The sequence below is a fragment of the Mustela nivalis genome, assembly GCF_964662115.1.
Source record: "Mustela nivalis genome assembly, chromosome: 1".
NCBI classification, from domain to species: Eukaryota; Metazoa; Chordata; class Mammalia; order Carnivora; family Mustelidae; genus Mustela; species Mustela nivalis.
Window position 1 is genome coordinate 16,106,067 of NC_139020.1, and position 23,911 is coordinate 16,129,977.

Genomic DNA, 23,911 nt, shown 5'->3' on the forward strand with positions numbered 1-23,911 from the left:
ATTTGTAGTAAAATAAGTTATTTGGATGTATCATACATGGTTGAATGGTTTGTTACCTAAGTTCTACTCTTTATAACATTAAATGACACCATCATGTAATAATTAAAATAATAAATTTTTGGAAGCTAGTCTAATAAGAATTTTTCTCATTTTTCCTTTTATAGGAAAAGTACTTAGTCTATATTCTTAACAGACATATTTTGTTTTTACATTTTATAACTCTTTATAACACCACAAATAGCCTCCATATTGTACATTTATGTGAAAAAAAAACTATAGTTTTTGTGGAATTTTGAGTGAACTGCACACTTCCCTTGGAGTGTGAAAATGAACTTCTCTCCCCCTTAGAGAACACTGTAATATTCAGCTTTAATAGGCTCTCCCTAGAGTAAAGGAAATCCTTTTTATTTCTCACTATAAAAGAAAGAATGTGTCTATGTCAAGATTTCTTTAATAACTGGGACTTGTTCTTGCTGTCTTTATATGAATCAGGGTCAAGGGTTCACAAGGTTTAATAATGCCGTGTTCTCTCCCAGGGATGGAAACCATGAAAAGGTATCCTGAGAGTAAAATCCACTGTATGCTTATTTATAAGGTAGCTTTGAATATTTCTTACCTTTTCCCCATCAATCAGAGCTAATATGGAAATTTGTATCAATTTTATTTATACTACATGACTTATATGAGTTCTACTCCAAGAAAAAAATATCACCTTTCATTTTACTTTCTTTTTGAAAACTCACATGTACATTTCAAAATATACCTATTATCCAAAACAACCACTGAAAAATTTGTAGAATCAGGGATTAAAATTGAGACAAAATTCATGTGAGGTTAAGGAATGAAAACTTAAGTAATAGTTAAATTATTTGTCAGGAGTGCTTGGGAGGCTCAGTTGGTGGAGTATCTGACTCTTGATTTCAGCTCAGGTCATGATCTTTAGGTCATGAGATGGAGTCTCTCAAAGCGCTCTAGGTTTGGTGCAGAGTCTACTTGTTCCTCTCCTTTTCCCTTCCTGCCTCTCCCCACTTGCATACACAGGCTCGCTCTCTCTCTCTCAAATAAATGAATAAAATCTTTTAAAAAATAAATTATTTGCTAATTGAACATTACATTTCTTTTGAACTTACTCATGTAGTATATAAATTGACTTTAGTTAAGTCTTCCAAACTGTGAGTTACCTATGTTGCAAAAACTAATGTCATGGTCTTGTTCAGCGTAAGTTCAAGAGACAACAGAAGTACCACCCACACTTGAAGCAAGGGTGGGTCAAACCAACAGTTGACATAGTGCCAAGGATGCTACTGCATGAAGGTAGTTAGCAAACATAGTGCCTATGCTCCTTATGAAAGGATATAAGGATGCTAAAGAAAAGTTTTAAAGTCTTTTTGCTAGGAAATTGCAAATATGTTGTTCTGGGTCTACATATTCCAAAGGCCCTAACCCCTGGAAGGATGGTGGTTGTTTTTTTTGTTTTGTTTTGTTTGTTTGTTTGTTTGTTTTTTAATTTTTTTTAAAGGGGGAATTAGCAGAGGATTTTTTTTTTTAAGATTTTTTATTTCTTCATGTAACAGAGAGAGAGATCACAAGTAGGCAGAGAGGCAGGCAGAGAGAGAGGGGGAAGCAGACTCCCTGCTGTGCAGAGAGCCCAATGTGGGGCTTGATCCCAGTACCCCGAGATCATGACCTGAGCCAAAGGCAGCGGAATAACCCACTGAGCCACTCAGGTGCCCCGGATGGGTTGTTTTTATTTGAAATCATGTCAGATTAATTTGAGAAGGACTTTAACTTTCACTATTAATATACTTAGTTAAAGGCCCTGGTTATCCCCACACATTTTTAAGAGTAGTGTTAATTAATACAACAGTGAGAATGGAGACATGGCAAGCCATATAGTTTAATGGGGTTCCCAGATAGACCTTTTCCCTATCTATGCCAGTTTTGGACTTTATTCTTAAACAAGACAATACTTAATTGTTTAATACTTAATTATTACTTAATTAATATTAATTATTACTTAATTAATACTTAATTGTTTAATACTTAAACAAGATAATACTTATTGTTTAATACTTAAACAATAAAGTAAGGGAAAAACATTTTCCCCTCTTTCTCTTTAAAGAGGTTGATGTTTTCAAAAGCTTTAGAGTATGACAATAATAGATTTCAATAGTGCATATGATAGTCATACCTCTTGTCTATTCACACAAACTCCCTTCACTGCTAGTCTTCAGATAGGGCTCCTATCACTTCCCCATATCTAGATTCTTTGTGCTCAAGTGGCCCTCATTAATTCTCTGATTTTTGTGACAAATTATGACAGGATACTGTGCTGGTCTATTCTTGGCAATCCTTCAAGTTAAATAAATTCCTAAAATTTTTCATAAATCCTATTTTTCTGTTATTTCAGACTTCTGGTTTTAAGCAATAAATTTACAATAATACTATTCTTATTATTGTATTATATTATATGCTACATATAGTACATTATAAAATATATTATATATTTTAATAAATATTGCTGGTATTTATTGAATAAATATAAATATATATATTTATACATATATATGTGCATAAGGGTATTTATATATGTATGTGTCAATATATACCATGTGCTCTTAGAAATAGTGTAGGTAGACTTTCATTAATCCTCAGTAAAGTTTTTTAGGGAAACTGTTGCCTTGAGGCAGTGCTTCATGTTTAAGGAAAGTTTACAGCTGATGGATGCTGCAATATTAAGTCTGGTCTTTCTTCTGGAGGACTTATTCCCCCAACTATTGGGAATGCTGCCAGCAAGAAAGCTCTCAGCTGTCAGCTTTTTCACGAAATTGTCTTCAAAGGAAAAAAAGAATTGTCTTTAGGTAAAGTGTACTCTCTTGTCCAACATCACCCCCCTTCTGGGTACTGGACCCCATGCATTGAGGGGGATGATGGAGTGCTATAACAGCTTAGACCCCCTTGCTCCAAATATAAAAACTCCAAAAAACATTTCCAGCTTCGGAGCTCCTTGTGGGGTTGGTTGAGGCTCTTGTTCTTTTTCTCTCTGCCCAATCTTGCTTCCTTTCTTTTCCCCTCTAGTAGAGATCGAGAGAGAATTCCCCAATAAACTTCCTGCAAGCTTATCTCTGACCTGAGCTTGCTTCTTGAGAGACCCAACTTGCATCTGTGACTATATAATTTATCATTCATGCTAAGACTTTTTTTGCACGTGAAAGAGTGTGCTGATCAGATGGAATGCAGGTGCCACAGGTATAGACTAGATTGGTCAACCTAGTGTTGAGGTAGCATAGCCATGGGTTCAATGCCACCTTACTAGTTGTGGATGTTAGGATGATTATTGACTTTGTTAATCTCAGTTTTCTAACATGTAAAATTCAGATAATAATACCCACTTCACTCGAAAATTGGAAGACTTGATTAAGATAAGATTAAGATAATGTGAATAAAACATTGGTATAATGCTTAGGACTTAATACTTGAGAGTTCTTACCAACATTATATTCAATTAACAGATGAAGATGTGAAGCTCAGAGACATTGAGCAAATCCATGGTTTACACATTTCATTAAGAGGGACTTGAGCCAAGATTCAAATTTGGTTTTCTGACTCTAAAACCCACCCAGATAATCAAGCTGCTAGACTTCTTATACAGCTTTCTTGTCATTTTAAGAAGTTAATTATTAAGACCTAGTTCTCCTCCACTATCAGATGTATTAAGTATTCTTTTAACTGCAAATGACCCAAAAAACAAAAACAAAAACAAAAAATACAACCCACCCCCAAAGAGCAAAAAACTCAAACAAGCTTAATCAAAAAAATAATTTGTGTACTCATGTACAAGAAACCTCAGGGGAAAGTTCTATGTTCAAGCCTGGCTGCTTCCATATCCTTGAAAGGTACAATGAGAATTTTATATCCCTTATTCTATATATGGGCTGCTTTTCTCAGTGCTGGCTTTATTTTCAGTCACACTTTTCCACATGTTTGGAAAGATGACTATTAGTAGCTGCAGGCCAGTGTAGCATGTAATTCCAGAGCTGAGAAAAGCAAACCCCTTTTTTCCCCCTCACCATCCACACTAATCTCCCTTTTTGATCCTATTTGATATAAAAATCCATTGGATTTTTACACTTTCCTCTCCTTCCTTAAATCTCCAACACTTCTTCCCTTTCCTTTCTCAACTTATGGCCTGACTTTTTATTAAGAAAATTAAATAAACCAAAGGACAATTTTCTGATGGCCCCACCCCCAAATCTATCAACATATTTGCATCTGAAGTCACATCCTTGGCTTTCTTTCCTTTGAGAGCCCTTAGTCTGTCATTGTTCCTACCAAAGACCAAACCATATCCCATCCTATAATTAAAGAACATTTTCCTAAAACTTATTCTCTCTAGGTTCTTCGCCATGATTTCTCCCTGTACTGAGTCATTCCCATCCACATTTGTATAAAAGGAAGGACTATGATTCAGATATCTCCTTTAGTGTAATAGGTGAAAGAAAAGCAATGGTTAAGTTTGGCTTTAAGGATTGGTTCAGGGTATAAAAGTTCTTCTCGTACTGAGTTTTATTCTACTGAATTACTGTCTTCCAAATACAAGCTTCCATGTATGTATTTCATTGCTCCTCCATTTTTCTGCCTTTCTTATCGCCTCAAATAAATGTACCTGATACTGTCCTTTTTCCTATCCCTTCAGGTCCTCATTTTTTCCCCTAATTGAGAGAGGACAATAAAGATAATTAAACAATTCGGTGAAAACCAGCTCTTACGATTGTGCTGGCTGTTTAATAGGTATCACTTCCTTCTCAGGTTATTGGAATCAACCTACTACAAAGTTGTTGAGCCCAAAAGAAGCTGATAGAATAATACTTGAGATGATTTTTGGTGAAGGTTGTGAATCTATGACCTTGTCCAGGCAAGGTCTTAGGCCCCTATTTTTTTTTTTTTTAACTAGATTTGAGGCATATTTAGTATAGAGAAGGAGAGAGAGATAGATAGATAGTTAAAAATGGTTACTTTGGAAAGTGAATATATTCTTCAAACTATCTCTTGAATACATGTGATCCTGGAGTCCAGTGGAGGTGGAGGTGGACTATGGGTTCACATGATGCAATTTGACCTAAATTTTATAATCTCTGAGGATAGAGAAATTATCTGTAAAGAGAGAGTTGGTTTTCAAAGAGGAGAAGCCAAGCTCTCATGCCAATATTAATAAAAAAATGAGATCACATTTTACAGTTTGCAGTTTATTCTTGTTGATTATCTCATCCAAATATGACACAACCTTGTAAGGAAGTAATTGTTATATTTTCAAAAGATATAGCAACTAAGGCCAAGAAAAATTAAGTAATTTTTCTCAAGGTCATCCAATAAGTTAAACTTACTCTGCAGGTAAGGAAAGTGGTCATGCAGCTGTAGATACATATGTTCAACATTATCCCATGCTGTTGATCATAGCTAGTTCCCAAAGAGGGCCCTAAATAAACCTTTCAGTATGCACACATGTTTCTATAGTCCTTACCCACAATGAATCAGTCTTGTACCATGTAGACAATAAAAAGGGACATGCTTCTCTTGGAATGCATACCCTATAAGAAGTCAGCTGCCATTTAAAAAGTTCAACCACTCTGACACTGCAAGTTGTTAGAAAACTCAAACAAGCTATGAAAAAGAAAGCTCTTCCATCAGCTCTTTCAGAAATTTTACCAAAGATGTCATACATATAATTGAGGAAGCTCTCTTGGATGGTCCAATTCAGTTGAACATTCAAATAACTCTACCCTCTCTCACTCTGCCAACATAGGAGATACCTCAAGCAAGAAATACCCAGATAAACTCAGTTCATGCATATTATGATAAATATAATTTCTTTAGGTTACAAATTTTTAGTTACAATTTGCAACACTAGATCAGTAAATCCTTATCTCTATCCAAAGCTGGGAAAGGAGCAGAAATCGAGGGACCATACAAGTAAATATTAGTAAGATACACTGCAAATTTTGAAAAACGCTTCTAAAAATATATGGATAGTGTGAAGTACACAAAGCCTCAGAAGTTGTAAACCCTGAGATTGAATCCTTTTCACATTTCTCACCTTGTGGCTCGTGGATAAATCCCACTCAAATTCTCCAAGTCTAAATGAGATTATTAGTAAAACTATGATAAGAAAGTATAGCTGCTATTAGAGTATCAGGTGGGAAAATTAAATGTATAACTATTTTTGAAAATTGCAAAATCTTGCAGATATTTACCATATTATGGGAAAAAAATATAGTGAAAAAAATATCCTATGCATAAGAGGCAACTTATGTTGAGTTAATGGAATAGAATTTGAGCATTGGAATCATTCACCCTATGCTTCGGGATGCCATTATGCATAAGGAATTGTGCTTAGGTCTGACAACCTGGTGCTGAATGAAACAGATAAAATACTACATGGGGCTGATAGTCTAATGTTTAACAAGTGATTTTTACTTAGGCGGCTATTATTGACATAAAGGAATCAATTTTTCTCTTAGTAGTTGTCATAACAATGCTGGTGGAAGGAATGACATATGTTGTGATGATAGTGGCAGAGAATTTCTTTTTTTTTTCTTTTTTTAAAAGATTTTATTTATTTATTTGACAGGCAGAGATCACAAGTAGGCAGAAAGGTAGGCAGAGAAAGCAGGCTCCCCACTAAGCAGAGAGCCTGATGTGGGGCTCGATCCCAAAATCCTGAGATCATGACCTGAGCCAAAGGCAGTGGCTTAACCACTGAGCCACCCAGGCACCCCATGGCAGAGAATTTCTATTTTGAGATAGTTATAGCATTAATAGTCCTTCACTAATTCTTATGAGGAAGCTTGAAAATTCTACCACCACACTCTGATTAAGGGGAAAGTCAGCATTATATTGCTCTTAGAAGATAATTCCCTAGGAGGACCCCAATTTAAAAATGGCAAAAGAGGGGGCACCTACATGGTACAGTCCATTAAGCATATAACTCTTGATTTCAAGTCAGGTCATGATCTCAGGTCTTGAGACTGAGCCCCTCTAAATACTCCATGTTCAGTGCTGAGTTTACTTAAGTTTCTTCCTGTCCTTCTCCCTCAGCCCCTCCCCTCTGTGGTCTCTCTTTCTCTCAAATAAATAAATGAACCTTCAAAAAATGGCAAAATAGAGCATTTGATGTTTCTCATGGAAAAATAATGAAATAGATCTTCATCTGCAGAAACCACTTTCCTTTTGTCAATAACACACCAGGAATTAAACATGAATATGTTTTCCATGAAAATCTTGGCTTTCAAGTCTTGACCAGTGCCTGAAAGGAAAATATATATTACTAAAATGGACTTATCAAACAAAAAAAAATAAGTACAGGATCCACTTTGGAGCATATGAGCAGTGCCTTCTAGGCTTAGAACATGCAATTTCAGAAATCATACCCTAGAAAAGACTCGAAACTAATACAGTGTGATGTAGCCAAAGCAAACAGCATCACTTAAATGCCTACCAGGTAGCTGTACATTTGAAACAAAGAAAGGAATCGTGTTTCAGCTTCATAGAATAATATGTGGTTACCATACCTCATTTAAAGGAGATTTACATCGAAATACTCATATGCTTGAGTGTTAAACTTGAGAAAGAAGATAATCATAGGAGTCAGATAACTTTACCAGGGAGTTTAGAGGAAAGTCATGTATTGAAGAAAAGTAATGAGGATCAGAACTGTCTCCAGTTATAGCTACATTATGTTACATAGGAAAATATCATGGCTCTATGAATATTGAAGAGAATTTCCCAAGATGTTAAGTTGAAGATTAAGTCTTTTTTTTTTTAAAGATTTTATTTATTTATTTGACAGAGAGAGAGAGATCACAAGTAGGCAGAGAGGCAGGCACAGAGAGAGTGGGGGAAGCAGGCTCCTCGCTGAGCAGAGAGCCCAATGCGGGGCTCGATCCCAGGACCCTGAGACCATGACCTGAGCCAAAGGCAGAGGCTTAACCCACTGTGCCACCGAGGCACCTCAGATAAAGTCTTAACTATAAATTGTCTTTAAATCATATATGTGAAGGAAATCTTATTTTTATCATAATTTGTACTTTCCAGCAACGGCTAATAAAAGTATTTTCATTTCAGGTTATATTAAATTCTACTGTGATACAAAAAAGAAAGTGGTGGAGAAAGAGCATCTGAAAATTATTTCCTTCATACAGGCAATAAAAAAACTGGCAGAAATAATAAGAACCATTTTTTTTTAAACTCTAGAAATTAATCAAGTGCTTTCAAGACTCCAGATACTTTGTGTAGAGTGTGTGTGCGTCTGTGTGTGTGTATTGGCTTAATATCCAAAAAAATTGTGAGCTTTATGGTATTTTAGTTTGCTCTATTCTCATGTCCCTTTCTAGAGTACCCTGGTGGACTTAAACGAAGAGCCCTCTAACATGAACACTGGCAGTCTGGCAATCACCAGTATCATTCCCAGAGAATTGTCATTATTTGATGTGGTAGGTCGTTCAGTGGGAAACCCCACTTATCAATCTGTCTTCATGTGACCTAACTTGGAGCTTACCCAATGTGAATAGCCTTTTCTCTGGGATACTTGTTGAAAATATTAGAGACAATTTTTTAATTTTATGGAAGCCTGAGGTAAGAGATAATAGTTAGAACAGATCATAAGTAACCATAAGGCTAAAAGGGAAAGCTATAGAATGAAATGTCTTTTCTTTTTTTTTAAGATTTTCTGTATTTATTTGAGAGAGAGAGAGAGAGAGAGAGAGACAGCACAGGCGGGGAGAGGGGCAGAAGGGGGAGAAAAGAAAAGGCCCCATGCTAAGCTGGGAGCCCAATGAGGGACTTGAGCCCAGGACCCTGATTTCATGACCTGAGCAGACAGAGCAGCCCAGACACCCTCAACAAGTGTTTTCAAAAGTTCTTGCATTTTTACCGAGGTTGTAAAAGTCCACACACAAGTTGGTGGTGGCATACATTCCAAGCAGAGCATCTATTTTCGAGAAGGTATAAGAAGGCCTATGCTGAACAGGAGGCTCTGGGAAAGCAGGAAGTGAAGAAGAAGTCAGAGTTTTCAACTGCCTGGCTGGGTGTTGGAGGTGTGCTCCAACAGCGCACAGAGACCCTTAGCAGGGACTGGCTGAATTATTGGATCCAGAAGGAAGAAAACAGTAAAAAATTGGAGTAAAATAAATAAAACAGAGAATAGAAAAATAAAAGACAAAATCAACAAAGCCAGAAGATGATTCTTTGAAAAGATGATCAAAATAGACTATGCGTTAGCTAAAATGGCCATTATAAAAATAGACAGGACTCAACTTACTAAAATCTGGAATGAGAGAAGAAACATCACTGTTGAAGTTATTGAAAAAAAAATTGTAAAGAAATGCTATGAATGTTTTTATGGTAATTTAGATGAAGCGAGAATCATGGGAAATTTCATATTCCTAAAATGAATATGAAATTCCTGAGGGAATGTAAAGTGATGAAATGCTTTGAAAAACAGCTTGGAGGTTCTAAATAAAATTAAATGTAGAGTTACCATATAAATCAGCAATTCTGCTCCTAGATATATACCCAAGAAAATTGACAGCATTTTTTCTATTTATTTTCACAAGCGCTTGTACATTAATGTTCATAGTAGTATTATTCATGACATCTAAAATGTGAAAATAACTCAGCTGTTCATCATTGATGAATTTATAAATAAAAAAATGGTATATCTACATAATGGAACATCATTTGGTAATTAAAAGGAATGAAATATTAATTAATACATAGAACATGAATGGATTTTGAAAACATTATGCTAAGTGAAAGCAGGCAGACACAAAAAGCCATATATTGCATTACCCTGTAACATGAAGTATCCAGAAGAGGCAAATCTACAGAAAGTAGATTAGTGTTTCTAGGAGCTATGGCAAGTGTGAATGGGGAGAGAATGCTAGTGAGTACTGAGTTTTCTTGGGGGTTGGTGAAAATGTGCTAGAGAGTGGTGATGACCACAAAACCCTGTGAATATACTAGACATATTGAATTCCACACTTTCAAAGTGTGAACCTAAAGGAATATAAATTATAATTTAAAAAAGAATAAAGGTGAAAAAAGAAAGAAGTGGTTGACTTGGGGCATAATATGATCCCATTTAAGCAGGCATAAATCAATAAAATGAAAATCCTTTTCTTCTGGTCTAACAATCTTTATCAGTCCAGATGCAGGAACAAAAGAAAGGAGATGTTCAAATTAGGTAATTGATGAGTATTTAGTAAAGGGACTAACTACAAAGTTATGACAGAGTTTAGTGAAACCAAATAGAGACAACCCAGTAAACTTTGACAAGGAAAATTTACCCCTTGGCTTGGAAAAGTTACAGGAAGCAACGTTTAACAAAACTGTTAGAGAAAGAAACTGTGCCCAGCGGGCTGTATAATGGGAACCTAGAAACACTGTGGTTTTTGGGAAAGCAACACAGTCGGCCTACTGGTATTCAAAATGGGTAGAACTTGAGGAATAAATACCTCCTTAATTTTCCCATCCTCCATGCTCCTGCTAGTGCTTCTAATGGGCAGCTTGAAGCCAAGTGGAAACCAGAGTGAAAGCAGGCAGCCCACAAAGTCAGCTTCCCTAGGCAAAAAAAAAATGGAGTTACAAAGAGCGATTGCCAGCATGGAGAAGCCTAACATAAAGGAGATGGGCAAAGATGACCAAGACTCTTCTTTTGACATTAGGATTTGGATACAGCTCTATTAGAAGTCTGAGTCCCAGTCATGGAGGAAGCCTGCTGTGAGGCATGTCCTGCTTGCTCGGATTAGGCACGGAGATGGTATTTCCTCTTTGATTTTTCATGGAAGTAGTTGAAGTTGGATTCTACAACATCCAACCCCCGTTCTGAAGGGGCTTGCTCTCAGTATTCTCATTATCAACAATATCCATTCTGTGGGTAGATTCTTGTTTTAGGAGGACCATATTTTGTATTAAGAGAAAAGAATTAAGATGGGAGAAAGTGTGCTGAACTTTTTGTGTCTTTGGTTGGACAATTCATCTAAAAAAAAAAATCTGGGTTTCTTTTTTATCTGTTTGGTTTTAATCTGAAGTTAATTTAATCTGGAATTGGTTTAATTTGGAATGATCTCCCAACACCCCAATTTCAGACTTCTGGCCTCTGACATTGTAAGAGAGTCAATGTCTATTGTTTTAAGGCACACAATTTGCAGTGATTTCTTAAGGCTGCTCTGAGGAACAAATACACTACATATGTGGCCTTATTATTAAAAACAAACACAAACTAATCAACACATATTGTCCCACATAGTCTTATCCCTTCTCTGTAATCCTCATGATGAAGAAAATATACACAGAAACATAGAAATAACTGTCCTGGGAGGATCCACTCACTCATACTCTTGCTCAGACATAAGGAGAACCATCCAAGTACCGTGAGTGTGCCAAATAAAGATGTTTTGCAAGGGATCCTAATCCTTCTATCCATGGGGGTCTGTTATGACATGTTGTAACACTGGATCTTATATCAGGCTGGCATTGGCTTGTGAAAACCTCTCTTACATCTGTTGGCAACTAGCATGCATGTTTCACTCACAATCTGAAAAGCAATGACTTCAAATACACACATAAAGGTCAGATAGTAAGGATGTTACCAAAGCCATCCTGTTCCAAGTTGAGACATAATTTGGGAACTGGGCACGGGGCATCTGAATCCTAGCATAAAGCCATGCAAGAATAGGCCATCCTCTACAAAACCATCCAACAAAATGTTACATAGGACTATGGCTGGTATGCAGGATTTTAAAAAAGACACTTTAGACGCACCTGGGTGGCTTAATTGGTTGAGCACCTAGCTCTTGGTTTTGGCTCAGGTCATGATCTCAGGGTCATGGGATAAAGCCACATCAAGCTTCATGCTCAGCATGGAGTCTGCTTGGTAGTCTCTCTCTTTCTCTGTTCCTCATCCTGATCTCACACATTATCTCTTTCTCTAAAATAAATAGGTAAATTTAAAAAAAAAATAAAGTTAAGGCTTAAGTAAAGAATAAGAGGTTCATCATGTTCTTACAAAATCTTGAAACACAAGGCTAATGAAACCATAAATAAATAAATGAGTACCCTATTGCTTCAAAAAATTAATCAAAAGTTCTTTGTATTACTGTCTTGAAAAAGGAGATAATAGCTGATAGGCATTTAGTCTCCCAGTAAAAGTTGTCTTTATGGCTGAATAAAAGATTACCCTTTACCTAAGAAAGAGGGTGACAGTTGTTCTAGGATGAAAGTGAAGTCCCTGCTGGCTGAAAAAGGACCACTGGGCCCTGCCCTAGCATCTGCTGTCTTCTATGATAGGACATACAACATTCTTGATGCCCTGCCCATTACTACAGGCAAAATCTACCCATAGAGTTAACTGAGGGTGTTGTCCTTTCTCTCACACATAAAACTGTGTGAAAAGACATTTTGTGTCTTTTAAGGATTAAAGCAATTAAAGAATTTTGACCTTGCAATTAATTTCCCAGGTAATAGTAGTGACTTTGCTGGGTGATAACAAAACAACTACCACAAAAGTCAGGGAGTGGTTTAACACAGGAAGAACCAAGCTGCCAAGACTGGAGGTCCACACGGATGGACTATAGTTAACATCTGTACATGGCCATGGAAATTACACAAAAATGGAACCGTGGGCATCCAGCACAAGGAAGGACTATTAACCGCCATAACTAACTGAAGAACATGTCTTGGAAAACTAAATAAAACAACAACAATAAAGATCTTTTTTAAAAGAAAGAAAATGAACTAAGTATCTGAACTAGAAGGACTGGAATGACATGACATTTCTGACGATAATATTGAGGGAACAGTCCCCATTTCCTGAGACAGGCAGCTAGAATGTTTGAGTCCTGGAAATGATGGGGTTGAGTTAGATGACTACGTTAGCACTAAAACACTCTCATTAAAATAAAGATCAGCATCTATCTTCAGTCTCCTCTGATATTTTTTGGCGCTGCGTCCACATCTCAAGGTCAGAAAACTTACTTGGAATTCTCATGACTAAGCTAATCTCACTGACTTGGTTAAAGGGGTGCTTTTCAACATTCTTTTACAAAACAGTTTGCTGCAGAATGTCTCCAAATGTTTAATATCTTATCCTAATTCAAATCATACAGTCCATAATTTCCTGGTATCCAAACAAACCCAGTGGGCAGGCATGCACAAAATTTGGCCACAAACACCAGTAATCACTATCTTCTCTCAAGCTTTAATAAGGGGCCTGTGGCTACAATGCCATTTGACAATGGACAGCAGCCCTCCTATCAACCTCTGTCATGAATTTGATTTATTTAAAAAAGGAGGAAACCAGGAACTATCTGGATAAAATCCACTGCCTGTGGTATGAACCTTGACCAGTCTAACAGAACCACTACCCAACACCAGAACCCTTGAGTAAAGGAAAAAAATAGACTAAATAATAAAGAAATATGAGCAAAGAGATAAAGCAAAATATTTGAGTACTCAAGTATCAGAGTTAAAAGATTTTTGGTTCTTCTTTTTTATTTATTTCCCGAGAAGAAGAATATCAATCCTTGTATTTGGCTTTATCCAGTAAGGATGCTTGGAGAATTAATAGTGATGGCAATGATAATAGTATAAAATAATGGCAAACACTATAATTTTTGAGCTGAGACACGGTGATACTTTATATATTAACCCTTTTGATCTTCACAAGTGAAAGCTCAGAAAAATAAATAAATGACCTAACCTCTCAGAGCCAATAAATGATCTAGTCAGATGAACCCAAATGGTTTGGCTCCTGAATGCTCTCTTTTTTTTTTTTAATTAATTTTTTATTTTTTATATAAACATATATTTTTATCCCCAGGGGTACAGGTGTGTGAGTCACCAGGTTTACACACTTCACAGCACTCACCAAAGCACCTACCCTCCCCAATGTCCATAATCCTACCCCCTTCTCCCAAACCCCCTCCCCCCACCAACCCTCAGTTTGTTTTGTGAGATTAAGAGTCACGTATGGTTTGTCTCCCTCCCAATCCCATCTTGTTTCATTTATTCTTCTCCTACCCACTTACCACCCTGAACACGCCCGATCTCGTCTGAATGCTCTCTTTTAAGCATTAAGTTCTACCACGTCCCACATAACCCATCCACACTGCAGATGAGCATTAACTTCAGGATGTAAAAATTCCACAATGAGTGAAACTAAACTGTAACCTAATTAGCCCCAGTGGTGCCAAAATGTCACTGGTCTTAATAATACTACATCCCAGCCAGTTGAGAGCAAATACAGAGATGAGCACTCTGGATTATCTGCCAGTTGCCAGACACTGTTCTATGCATTTCAACACATCTCATTTAATTAAAAAAAAAATGCTAAGTTTGAAGAATAGTTAAAAGAATAGGTGAGCAGCCTTGCAATTTTTTTGACACTGTGTATTTTTTAAATTGCTTTCTATATTTGTCTTTTTTTCTTTTTGGTAATTAAGGTATAATCTGTGTTAATTTTTAGGATGTATTCAATCTTTAGTTTTTATTAATGTGCTAGGTATTGTTGTAAGAGGTAGCATTTTCTCCTCAACTATGTAATAATGTATTTTATTTATTTTTATTTTTAAATTTTTAATAAATTAATTTTGTTTATTTATTGACAGAGAGAGAGAAAGAAAATGAGCAGGGAGAGTGGCAGGCAGAGGGAGAGGGAGAAGCAGATTCCCAACTGAGCATAGTACCCAATGCAGGGCTCAATGCCAGGACTCCAGGATCATGACAGGGGCTGAAAACAGATGCTCAACTGACTGAGCCATCCAGGCATCTCTGTAATAATTCATTTCAAAATATGTATATACTCATATACCTCAAATCCACTTAAGAAACCATTAGGTTGAAACTTTATATTCCAAATGGGTTACTCTTATAAGTATATTTTCTTAATTTTGTTTCTATTAATGTTCTTTATTTTATTTTATTTTATTTTCTAACTTTCCTGGGTGTGACCCAGCAATCTGGGTTTTTTTTTTTTTTTCTTTTTTAAGATTTTATTTATTTATTTGAGAGAGATAGAGAAATACCATGAAAGGGAAGAGATCAGAGGGAGAAGCAGACTCCCCCCTCCCCAGCAGGGAGCCTGATGTGGGACTCAATCCTGAGACTCCAGGATCATGACCTGAGCTGAAGGCATTTGCCTAACTAACTGAGCCACTCAGGTGCCCCAATGTTCCTTATTTTAGATTAAGTATTTAATACCTGTTTGCTGCCCCATCATGCAAAATAAGATAATGTAATAATAATGAAGCCTATTGTGTACTTACTTTGCACCAACCTCTGCTATAAGTAAATTAAGCTGATTAATTAAATTATCCTTCACTTGATAAATTATAGTTACTATTACTAGCATACTTATTTTGTAGATGATGAAAGAAAGGCAAGGAGAGTGTAAGTAAACAAAACTAATCATCAGGAGAAGAAGAAATCAAGATTTGAACCCTGACAGCCTGGCTTCAGGGCTGGCGCCCCTATACTATGACTTATTAAGATTTCCTTATTTCATTTTTTATTCCCTCATCATTGACTATATTTCTAGGGAAAAAAAGGTAAAAGTTTTCAACATGATAGCCCTGAAATAAGTTTTACTTTAACGCTATACACATAAATAAGAAATCTATGGAGGAGATGTAAATTAAATTTGAAATTGGGGGGACTATTAGTTAGCAAAATATGTTCTTCACAAACCTTTTTCTTTTTAAACAAACTGAAAGCTCAGTTCTTAAAATCTTCAGCTAATAAAAAATTTTAGACCACTTATTATTTTTATTTTTTTATTTTTACTTTTTTAGACCACTTATTTTAAAAATTATAGTCAATCATTTATTTCACATTCATGTAGTTAGAATAAGAAGTGGAGGTAGGCTGGAAGATAGAATTATAGGTATCACAAAATCATCAGATGATTTATTAATTTACTATTAAAGTACTATTGTTGAGAAAACATATACTTGGTTGTGATATATTCATATGAATAGAAAAAAGGAGGGTAGGAAATGAGCCACATGCATTTAAAACTATTAGTTAGCCATAAAATGTGTGTTCAGAAACATGGATACTGTAAGGCATTGAATAAAATCATTTTTCTTCTTAGTTCTCTGTTAAAACTTACTGATGGCAAAAACAAAATTAGAAAAATAGAGAAGATAAACATCTTCAAATAAAGAATTATAACCCCAAACCACAAACTGTGGAGCAAACATGCCAGATATTATGATATCTTAACTGAAACAAGAAAGATCTGAATGCTTTCACATTTTTTTAAAGATCTTATTTATTTATTTGACAAACAGAGAAGGCATGAGAAGGGGGAGGGGCAGAACAAAAGGGAGAAGCAGACTCCCCATTGAACCTGAGGCTGAGCTCAATTCCAGGACCCTAGGATCATGACCTTGGCTGAAAGCAAATGTTTAATTAGCTGAGCCACCCAAGAACCCCATGCTTTCACATTCATCATCCATGTATCTTTAGAATGAACATTTTGCTAAATATCATGTCACTATTCTGGGAAGTACAACTCAAAAATCTTTTTCTTAAAATAATAACATCCTGGGACGCCTGGGTGGCTCAGTTGGTTAAGCAGCTGCCTTCAGCTCAGGTCATGATCCCAGCGTCCTGGGATCGAGTCCCACATCAGGCTCCTTGCTCGGCAGGGAGCCTGCTTCTCCCTCTGCCTGCCATTCTGTCTGTCTGTTCTCGCTCTCTCCCCCTCTCTCTCTCTGATAAATAAATAAAATCTTTAAAAAAAATAATAACATCTTACAGAATGGTTTGATAATGGTGAAAGAAGGAAAGCCAATGTAGAGTAACTTAGTGTTGTGTAACCATAAAATGAAGGAAATTGAAGTGCATGGAGAATCATTTTTATTTCATACAAACTGGGCTCTATGAAGAAGGAAACTCACTGAAGTAAAGAGAAGCAAAAGGAAGAGGAAAAGCCTTAATCCACAGTTGATAGCACAAATATCCTATTGCCCCAGGAAACTAAATCTGAGTCACAATATCTCTGAAAAAGTGAATGCTAATGGTAGGCATTTCCTCTGTGTAGGAAAATTAGTAAGATTGTATTCCATAACAGAAACCTAGATAAAAGAATGATATAAACTGCAATACCTATACCACCCCTCCCTGAAGTATCCCTTAGGTAATACCTAAATCTATTCTAACAAAAGAAGTCCTTGACTTACAAGGGAAAACCCATAAGACTAGCTGGAGATTTCTCAACAGAAACTTGGCAAGTCAGAAGGGAGTGGCATGATATATTCAAAGTACTGACTGGGAAAAATCTCCAGCCAACAATACTCTATCCAGCAAGGGTATCATTCAAAATAGAAGGAAAGATAAATAGTTTCCCAGATAAACAAAAACTAAAGGAGTCCATGACCACCTAAGTAGCATGCAAGAAATATTAAAGAGGACTCTTTGAGTTGAGGAGACACCAAAAGTGACAAAAACAAGAAAGGATCAGAGAAAATCTCCAGAAACAATGACAAAACAAGTAATAAAATGGCAACGAATACATATCTACCAGTAATTACTTTGACTGTAAATAGACTAAACTTTCCAGTCAAAAGATCTAGCATGCCAGAATGGATTAAAAAAACAAACAAAGAAACAAACAAAAACAAGACCCACTTATAGGTTGCCTCATTTTAGACTGGTAGACACCTGAAGATTGAAAGTGAGTGGGTGGAGAAACATTTATCATGCAAATGGATGTCAATAGAAAGCTGGAATAACAGTATTTATATTGGAAAAACTAGACTTTAAAACAAAGACTATAAAAAGAGACAAAGAAGGACATTATATAATCATAAAGGGGATGATTTAACAAGGAGATATAATAATTGTAAATATTTATGCACCCAACATGGGAGCACACAGATATATAAAAAACAACTAGTAAGAAACATAAAGTAACTAATTGATAATGACACAATAATAGTAGGAGACTTTCTCACTCCACTTACGTCAACAGACAGATCATCTAAACAGAAAATAAACAATGAAAGAATGGTTTTGAATGCCACATTGGACCAGATAAACTTAGCAGATATATTCAGAACAGTCCATCCTAAAACAGCAGAATACACATTCTTTTAAAATACACATGGAACATTCTCCAAAATAGATCACATTTTATGTCACAAAACAGGCCCCAACTGATACAAAAAGATTGAAATCATACCATTCACCTTTTCTGACCACAATGTTATGAGTCTAGAATTCAACCACAAGAAAATTTTGGAAAGATCACAAATACTTGGAGGTTAAAAACATACTACTAAGCAATGGGTCAACCAGGAAATCAAAGAAGAAATTAAAAAATACATTGAAGCAAATGAAAATGGAACTACAATGGTCCAAAATATATTTTTCAAAGATTTTATTTATTTATTTGACAGAGAGAGATCACAAGTAGGCAGAGAGGCAGGCAGAGAGAGAGAGGAGGAAGCAAGCCCCCTGCCCAACAGAGGGCCTGATGTGGGGCTCGATCCCAGGACCCTGGGATCATGACCTGAGCTGAAGGCAGAGGCTTTAACCTACTGAGCCACCCAGGCACCCCACAATGGTCCAAAATCTTTGGAATGTAGCAAGAGTAGTCCTAAGAGGGAAGTATATAACAATACAGGTTTCTCTTAGGAAGCAAGAAAAATCCCAACTAAACAATCTAATCGTATACTTAAGGAGCCATAAAAATCATCTATAAAGGAGCTATAAAAAGAAAACCAAATGAAGCCTAAAGGCAATAGGAGGAAGGAAACAATAAAGATTAGAACAGAAATGAGTGATATAGGAACTGGAAAACAACAACAACAATAGAACAGTTCAATGAAACCAGGAGCTGGTTCCTTAAAAAATAAAATAAAATTAATAAATCTCTAGCCAGACTTATCAAAAAGAAAAGAGAAAGGACGCAAACAAATAAAACCCTCTTGCTCTGTTGGTGGGAATGAAACTGGTGGAGCCACTCTGGAAACCAGTAAAGAGTTTTCTCAAAAACTTAAAAATAGAACTATCTTTTGATCCATTATTTAGACTATTAGGTATTTACCCAAAGAATACAAAAATACTAATTCAAAGGTATAAATTATCTTTTTTATAATTTTAAAATAAATTATCTTTAATTTATAAAGATTTGTTATCTACAAGTGTTTGTAGATAACAATGTTATCTATAACAGCCAAGTTATGAAACAGCCCAAGTGTCCATTGACCGATGAACAGATAAAATCTGTCTATCTATCTATCTATCTATCTATCTATCTATCTATAATGGAATCATGCTTAGTCCTTAAAAAAAAATGACATCTTGCCATTTTCAAGGGCATAGGTGGAGCTTAAGAGTATTATGCTAAATGAAATAAGTCAATCAGAGAAAGACAAATACCATATGATTTCACTGATATGTGAAATTTAAGAAATAAAAACAAATGAGCAAAGAGGAAAAAAAAAAAAAAAAGAGGGAGGCAAACTAAGAAACACACTCTTTAACTATAGAGAACAAACTAATGATTACCAGAGGGGAGGCCAGTGGGGGAGTGAGAAAAAATGGGCAATGAAGATTGTTGTGATGAGCCATGGGTATTGTATGGAAGTGTGGAATCACTATGTTGTATACTTGAAACATTATGCTGTATGTTAACTAACTAGAATTTAAATAAAAACTTTAAAAAAAGAAATTTAAGTAAAAATATTAAGGAATTTTAGGAAAGAAAGTCATAGAAACCATAACACCAGAAACTATATCCAAAACATGGTGAATAGCTACATGAAACCACACAAAATGAAATTAAAATGGCAAAGACAAGTTTCAAATATATAATATGATAATATACTGCACATTAGATATCCAGAATTTATTTATATTGTCTAACTGATTTATCTTGTGTAACTTTGTACCCTTTGAATGACATTTCCCATTTACCCCCTCTTTCCAGGCCCTACCAAATACCTCTCTACTCTCTGTTTTTATGAGTTTCACTTTTTCAGATTCCACATATAAGTGGGATCATATAGTCCTTGTGTTTGGCCTATTTCACTTAGCATAATGTCCTCCAGGTTCAATTATATTGTTGTAAATGGGAAAGTTTCCTGTGTTTTAAAGCTGAATAATTTTCCACTAAATGTAAATACCATATTACATTTCATGATTTGTAAATACCACATCCTTTATTAGACACTTAGATTATTTCCATATCTTGGTTATTGTGAATATGTTGAAATGAACATGGGTGTACAGGTATCTCTGCAATATGTTGATTTCATGTCCTTTGCATATCTACTCAGAAATAGGATTATTGGATCCTGTAGTAGCTCCGTTTATAATTTTTGGGAGAAACTTCATGCTGTTTTCCATAATGGTCCATACTGATTTACATTCCTACCACCAGAGCACAAGGGTTCCCTTATCTCCACATTCTCACCAACACTTCTTATCTTTTGTACTTTTTATTATCTTTGAAATTTGATAAGAGGGTAGTTATGAATTTTCACCGCACACACAAAGAAGTCATATGTGAGATGCTGGATATGTTAAGAAGCTTGATTGTGGTAATCATTTCACAATGTATATGTGAAATATGTGAAACATGTTGTGTACTTTAAATATATATAAAATTAAATTTAAATATATATAAAATATGTGAAATGTGTTGTATACTTTAAGTATATATATATAAATATAAATTTAAATATAAAATTTGTCAATTTAACCTCAATAAAGCTAAAGAAAAAAAAAAAGAAAATGTTCAGTGATAATACGCTGTCCTGTTACGTGGTTTATACAGACTTTACATCTTTCATGGCATCCCCATCCACCCACAGGATTGTAGCACAGCAAACGATGAAATAAAAAAGGCCAAGAGAAGAAGATGAGATCTCTATAGATCTCTATGTATACATTGGTCATAAGACAGGATGAAATCTCAGCTTGGAAGCACATTTTCTCAAAGCCAACTGATTTGAGCAAGCAAAGAATGTGCATAATCCTCAATGGATAACATAACGGTCCATAAAAATTAATCTTTATCAAAAAAGTAAAGGAAGAAAATGACAAAAGCATAGTAATCCTTAATAAGATGTTGGTAGATAGTAAAGCATGAAAATGGAAACCCAACATCTGGTGTTTTGAAGAATAGGAATAAGCACTTACAATGAAAAATTACTTATTGAAAATTTTTAAGAAAAGGAAGGGACACCTGAATCTATAGATAAAAATAGCACACTATTTTTAAGAGAAAAAAAAATATATATATAGATAATGGCCAACACCAAGACTGACCTTGATTTAACTGCTAGATTTGGGGAAAAAAGAAATGACACAGCTGGTAGGTAGCAACCAGAGCAAGTCACTGAGACTTCTACTATAGCCGATGAATGCTAAAGGTTTAGAAATTCAGGAAAAAGGGGGCGCCTGGGTGGCTCAGGGGGTTAAAGCCTCTGCTGTCGACTCAGGTCATGATCCCAGGGTCCTGGGATTGAGCCCCACATCAGACGCTCTGTTCAGCAGGGAGCCTGATTCCTCCTCTCTTTCTGCCTCTCTGCCCACTTGTGATCTCTGCCTGTCAAATAAATAAATAAATAAAATCTTAAAAAAAAAAAAAAAAAGATTTCAAGAAAAAGTACAGGTGCCAACTGGTTTCATGCATTAGACAACAGGCAACACAAGACTGGTATGTGAGAGGTGGGAAACAAAAAGGTATGCCCTCAAATTGTGCCAGCTTACTTTCTGAGAGTGGTTTGCAGTCTGCCGCACAGCAATGTGCAATCCAAAAGGAAGTCGCATGACTGGCTGAATGTTAGAGTCAGAGATCAAAGTCTGGGGAAGCCAAGGCACTGGAAAATAGCCAAACAGACTAACACAAGGAAGAGCCTTTAGAAAGAGAGCTGTGGAGTCTGGGTTAGTACTAATCTGTGCCTGCATGAGAGAGGAAAAGAACTATCAAAAGGAACAAGCCAAAGGAATTCCTGAAGTTCATGAAGGCCTGGGAAGATTTTACCTTTACTCCAGCCAGAAGGAAAGACATGTGACAGATACACTGATTATCAAGTCAAATTCTCAGAAGAATTAGACCTAACCAGTGTAACAAATCAGCTTCAGAATTAAGTCTGCTCTGAACCCACCATTAACCAAGCGCATAAGCAAGACACAAAAATCATTCAACTAATCCCAATTACCTTAACTGCATATAAGAATAAAATCCATCTCTCTTTAAAGAGTAGAATGAAATCCTTCACTCAACAGCACAAAATTCAAAATGGCCAATAGACATTAAAAAATTACCAGAAATACAAAGAAGCAGGAAAAAAAGATCCATGCCAAGAAGAAAAACCAACTGATAGAAACATGAAGAAATGACAGAGATGACTGAATTAGCAAATAGAAAAGAAGTTAAATCTGTCAGCTATTTATATTTTTTATTAGACTATAAAATATACAACATATGATTTATATAGACTATAAAATATACAATGTAAAAAGAACACATAAATATGAGGAGGAGATTGAAAGATAAAAAAAATTCAACAGGAACACTTAGGAAATGCATGGTATCTGGAAAGAAAAATACACTGGATAATATTGTAACTGATTAAATACTGTAGAATACTAGTAATCATCACCAATATGTATAGCACAAAGAAAAAAAAACAACATAAAAAAAAAAAGAACAACAACAAAAAAATCAATGCCCTTAAAACACTATCAAATAGTTTAATGGGGGGGCATAGGGTGGCTGGGTTATGGACATTGGGGAGGGTATGTGCTATGATGACTGCTGTGGATTACTACGAGTGATGATTCACAGACCGTACCCCTAAAGAAAATAATACATTATATGTTAATAAAAACAAATGAACAAACAAACAAACACTATCAAGTAGTTTAACAATACCTATAATCCCAGAAAGTGGGGGAGGTCAAACAGTATTTATAGTAGCAGAGGTTGAGATTTTGTCACACCTGATAAAACTGTAAGCCAACAGAAAACAAAAATCAAAAGCACCTTGGCCTCCAAGCAGAATCAAGATAATGACCAAATTAGAGAAACCTAGTTAGAAAGAGAAAACAATAAAAAGTGAGAAAAAAAGACATTTATTGACAAAGAAACTAATGTAATAAATATTTATCATAAATATTCATGTCATGAAATGATGCAACATTTGGTACTCAAAGCAAAATGAGCAAACAACTTAATATAGAAATCTATTCAAATAAAAATATAAAAAAAGTAAATAGAAAAATTTAAATAAAGGCAAATACTTTTTTTCAACAAAGATGACAGATTTCCTCACAAGTACACATACACTAGAAGAAATGATCTGTAAGAGGAAAATGACAGGAGATGAAAAGATAAATCTTTGCAAAGAATGAGGAATATTGGAAATAATAAATATAAAAGAGATTTTTATTACTTTCAAATAATGTTAAAAGGCAATTGACATTTATTGCAAAACTAAGAATGTACTCTGAGGTTTATAATATGGAGAATAAAAAACATATGACAACAAAATGACAAAGAACTATCAACTATAGAAAGAAACATAGAAATATAAAATTATAATATTCTTTCCCTTTTTCTTTTTTTAAAAATTTTATTTGCCAGGAAGAGACACAGCAAGAGAGGGACTATAAGGGGAGGGAGGGAGAGGGAGAAGCAGGCCTCCCAGCAAGCAGGGAGCCCGATGCAGGGCTTGATCTCAGGACCCTGGGATAATGACCTAAGCCAAAGACAGAAGCTTAATGATTGAGCCACCTAGGAGCCCCAAGGTGGTAATATTCTTAAACTATATATGAAATAATATAAGAGTTATTTAATAGTTGTATTAAATCTAAAAAAAAAAAATACAGATATAAT

At 35.4% G+C, this 23,911-nt stretch overlaps 1 protein-coding gene across 14 annotated transcripts in view; it reads right to left on the bottom strand.

The window, feature by feature from the left end:
• Positions 1-23,911, bottom strand: part of LOC309851556 (uncharacterized protein) — a 96,614-nt gene that overhangs the window by 41,731 nt on the left and 30,972 nt on the right. For 5 of the 14 annotated variants that reach the window (XR_014304831.1, XR_014304832.1, XR_014304834.1 and 2 more), the window contains 2 exons: positions 10,512-10,617; positions 5,231-7,303 (listed from right to left, as the gene is read on the bottom strand). The exons of 3 other annotated variants lie outside the window; for them this stretch is intronic. Coding sequence is in view for 5 of the 11 variants with exons in the window: in XM_082706982.1 (XP_082563108.1) it covers positions 7,249-7,303; positions 10,512-10,617 (161 nt within the window). In the remaining 6 variants the exon portion in view is untranslated. Of the gene's footprint in view, positions 1-5,230; positions 7,304-10,511; positions 10,618-22,742; positions 22,871-23,059; positions 23,105-23,628; positions 23,775-23,911 lie in introns of those variants that run through there. 6 more of the 14 variants (XR_014304835.1, XM_082706983.1, XM_082706980.1 and 3 more) reach the window with 5 other exon arrangements.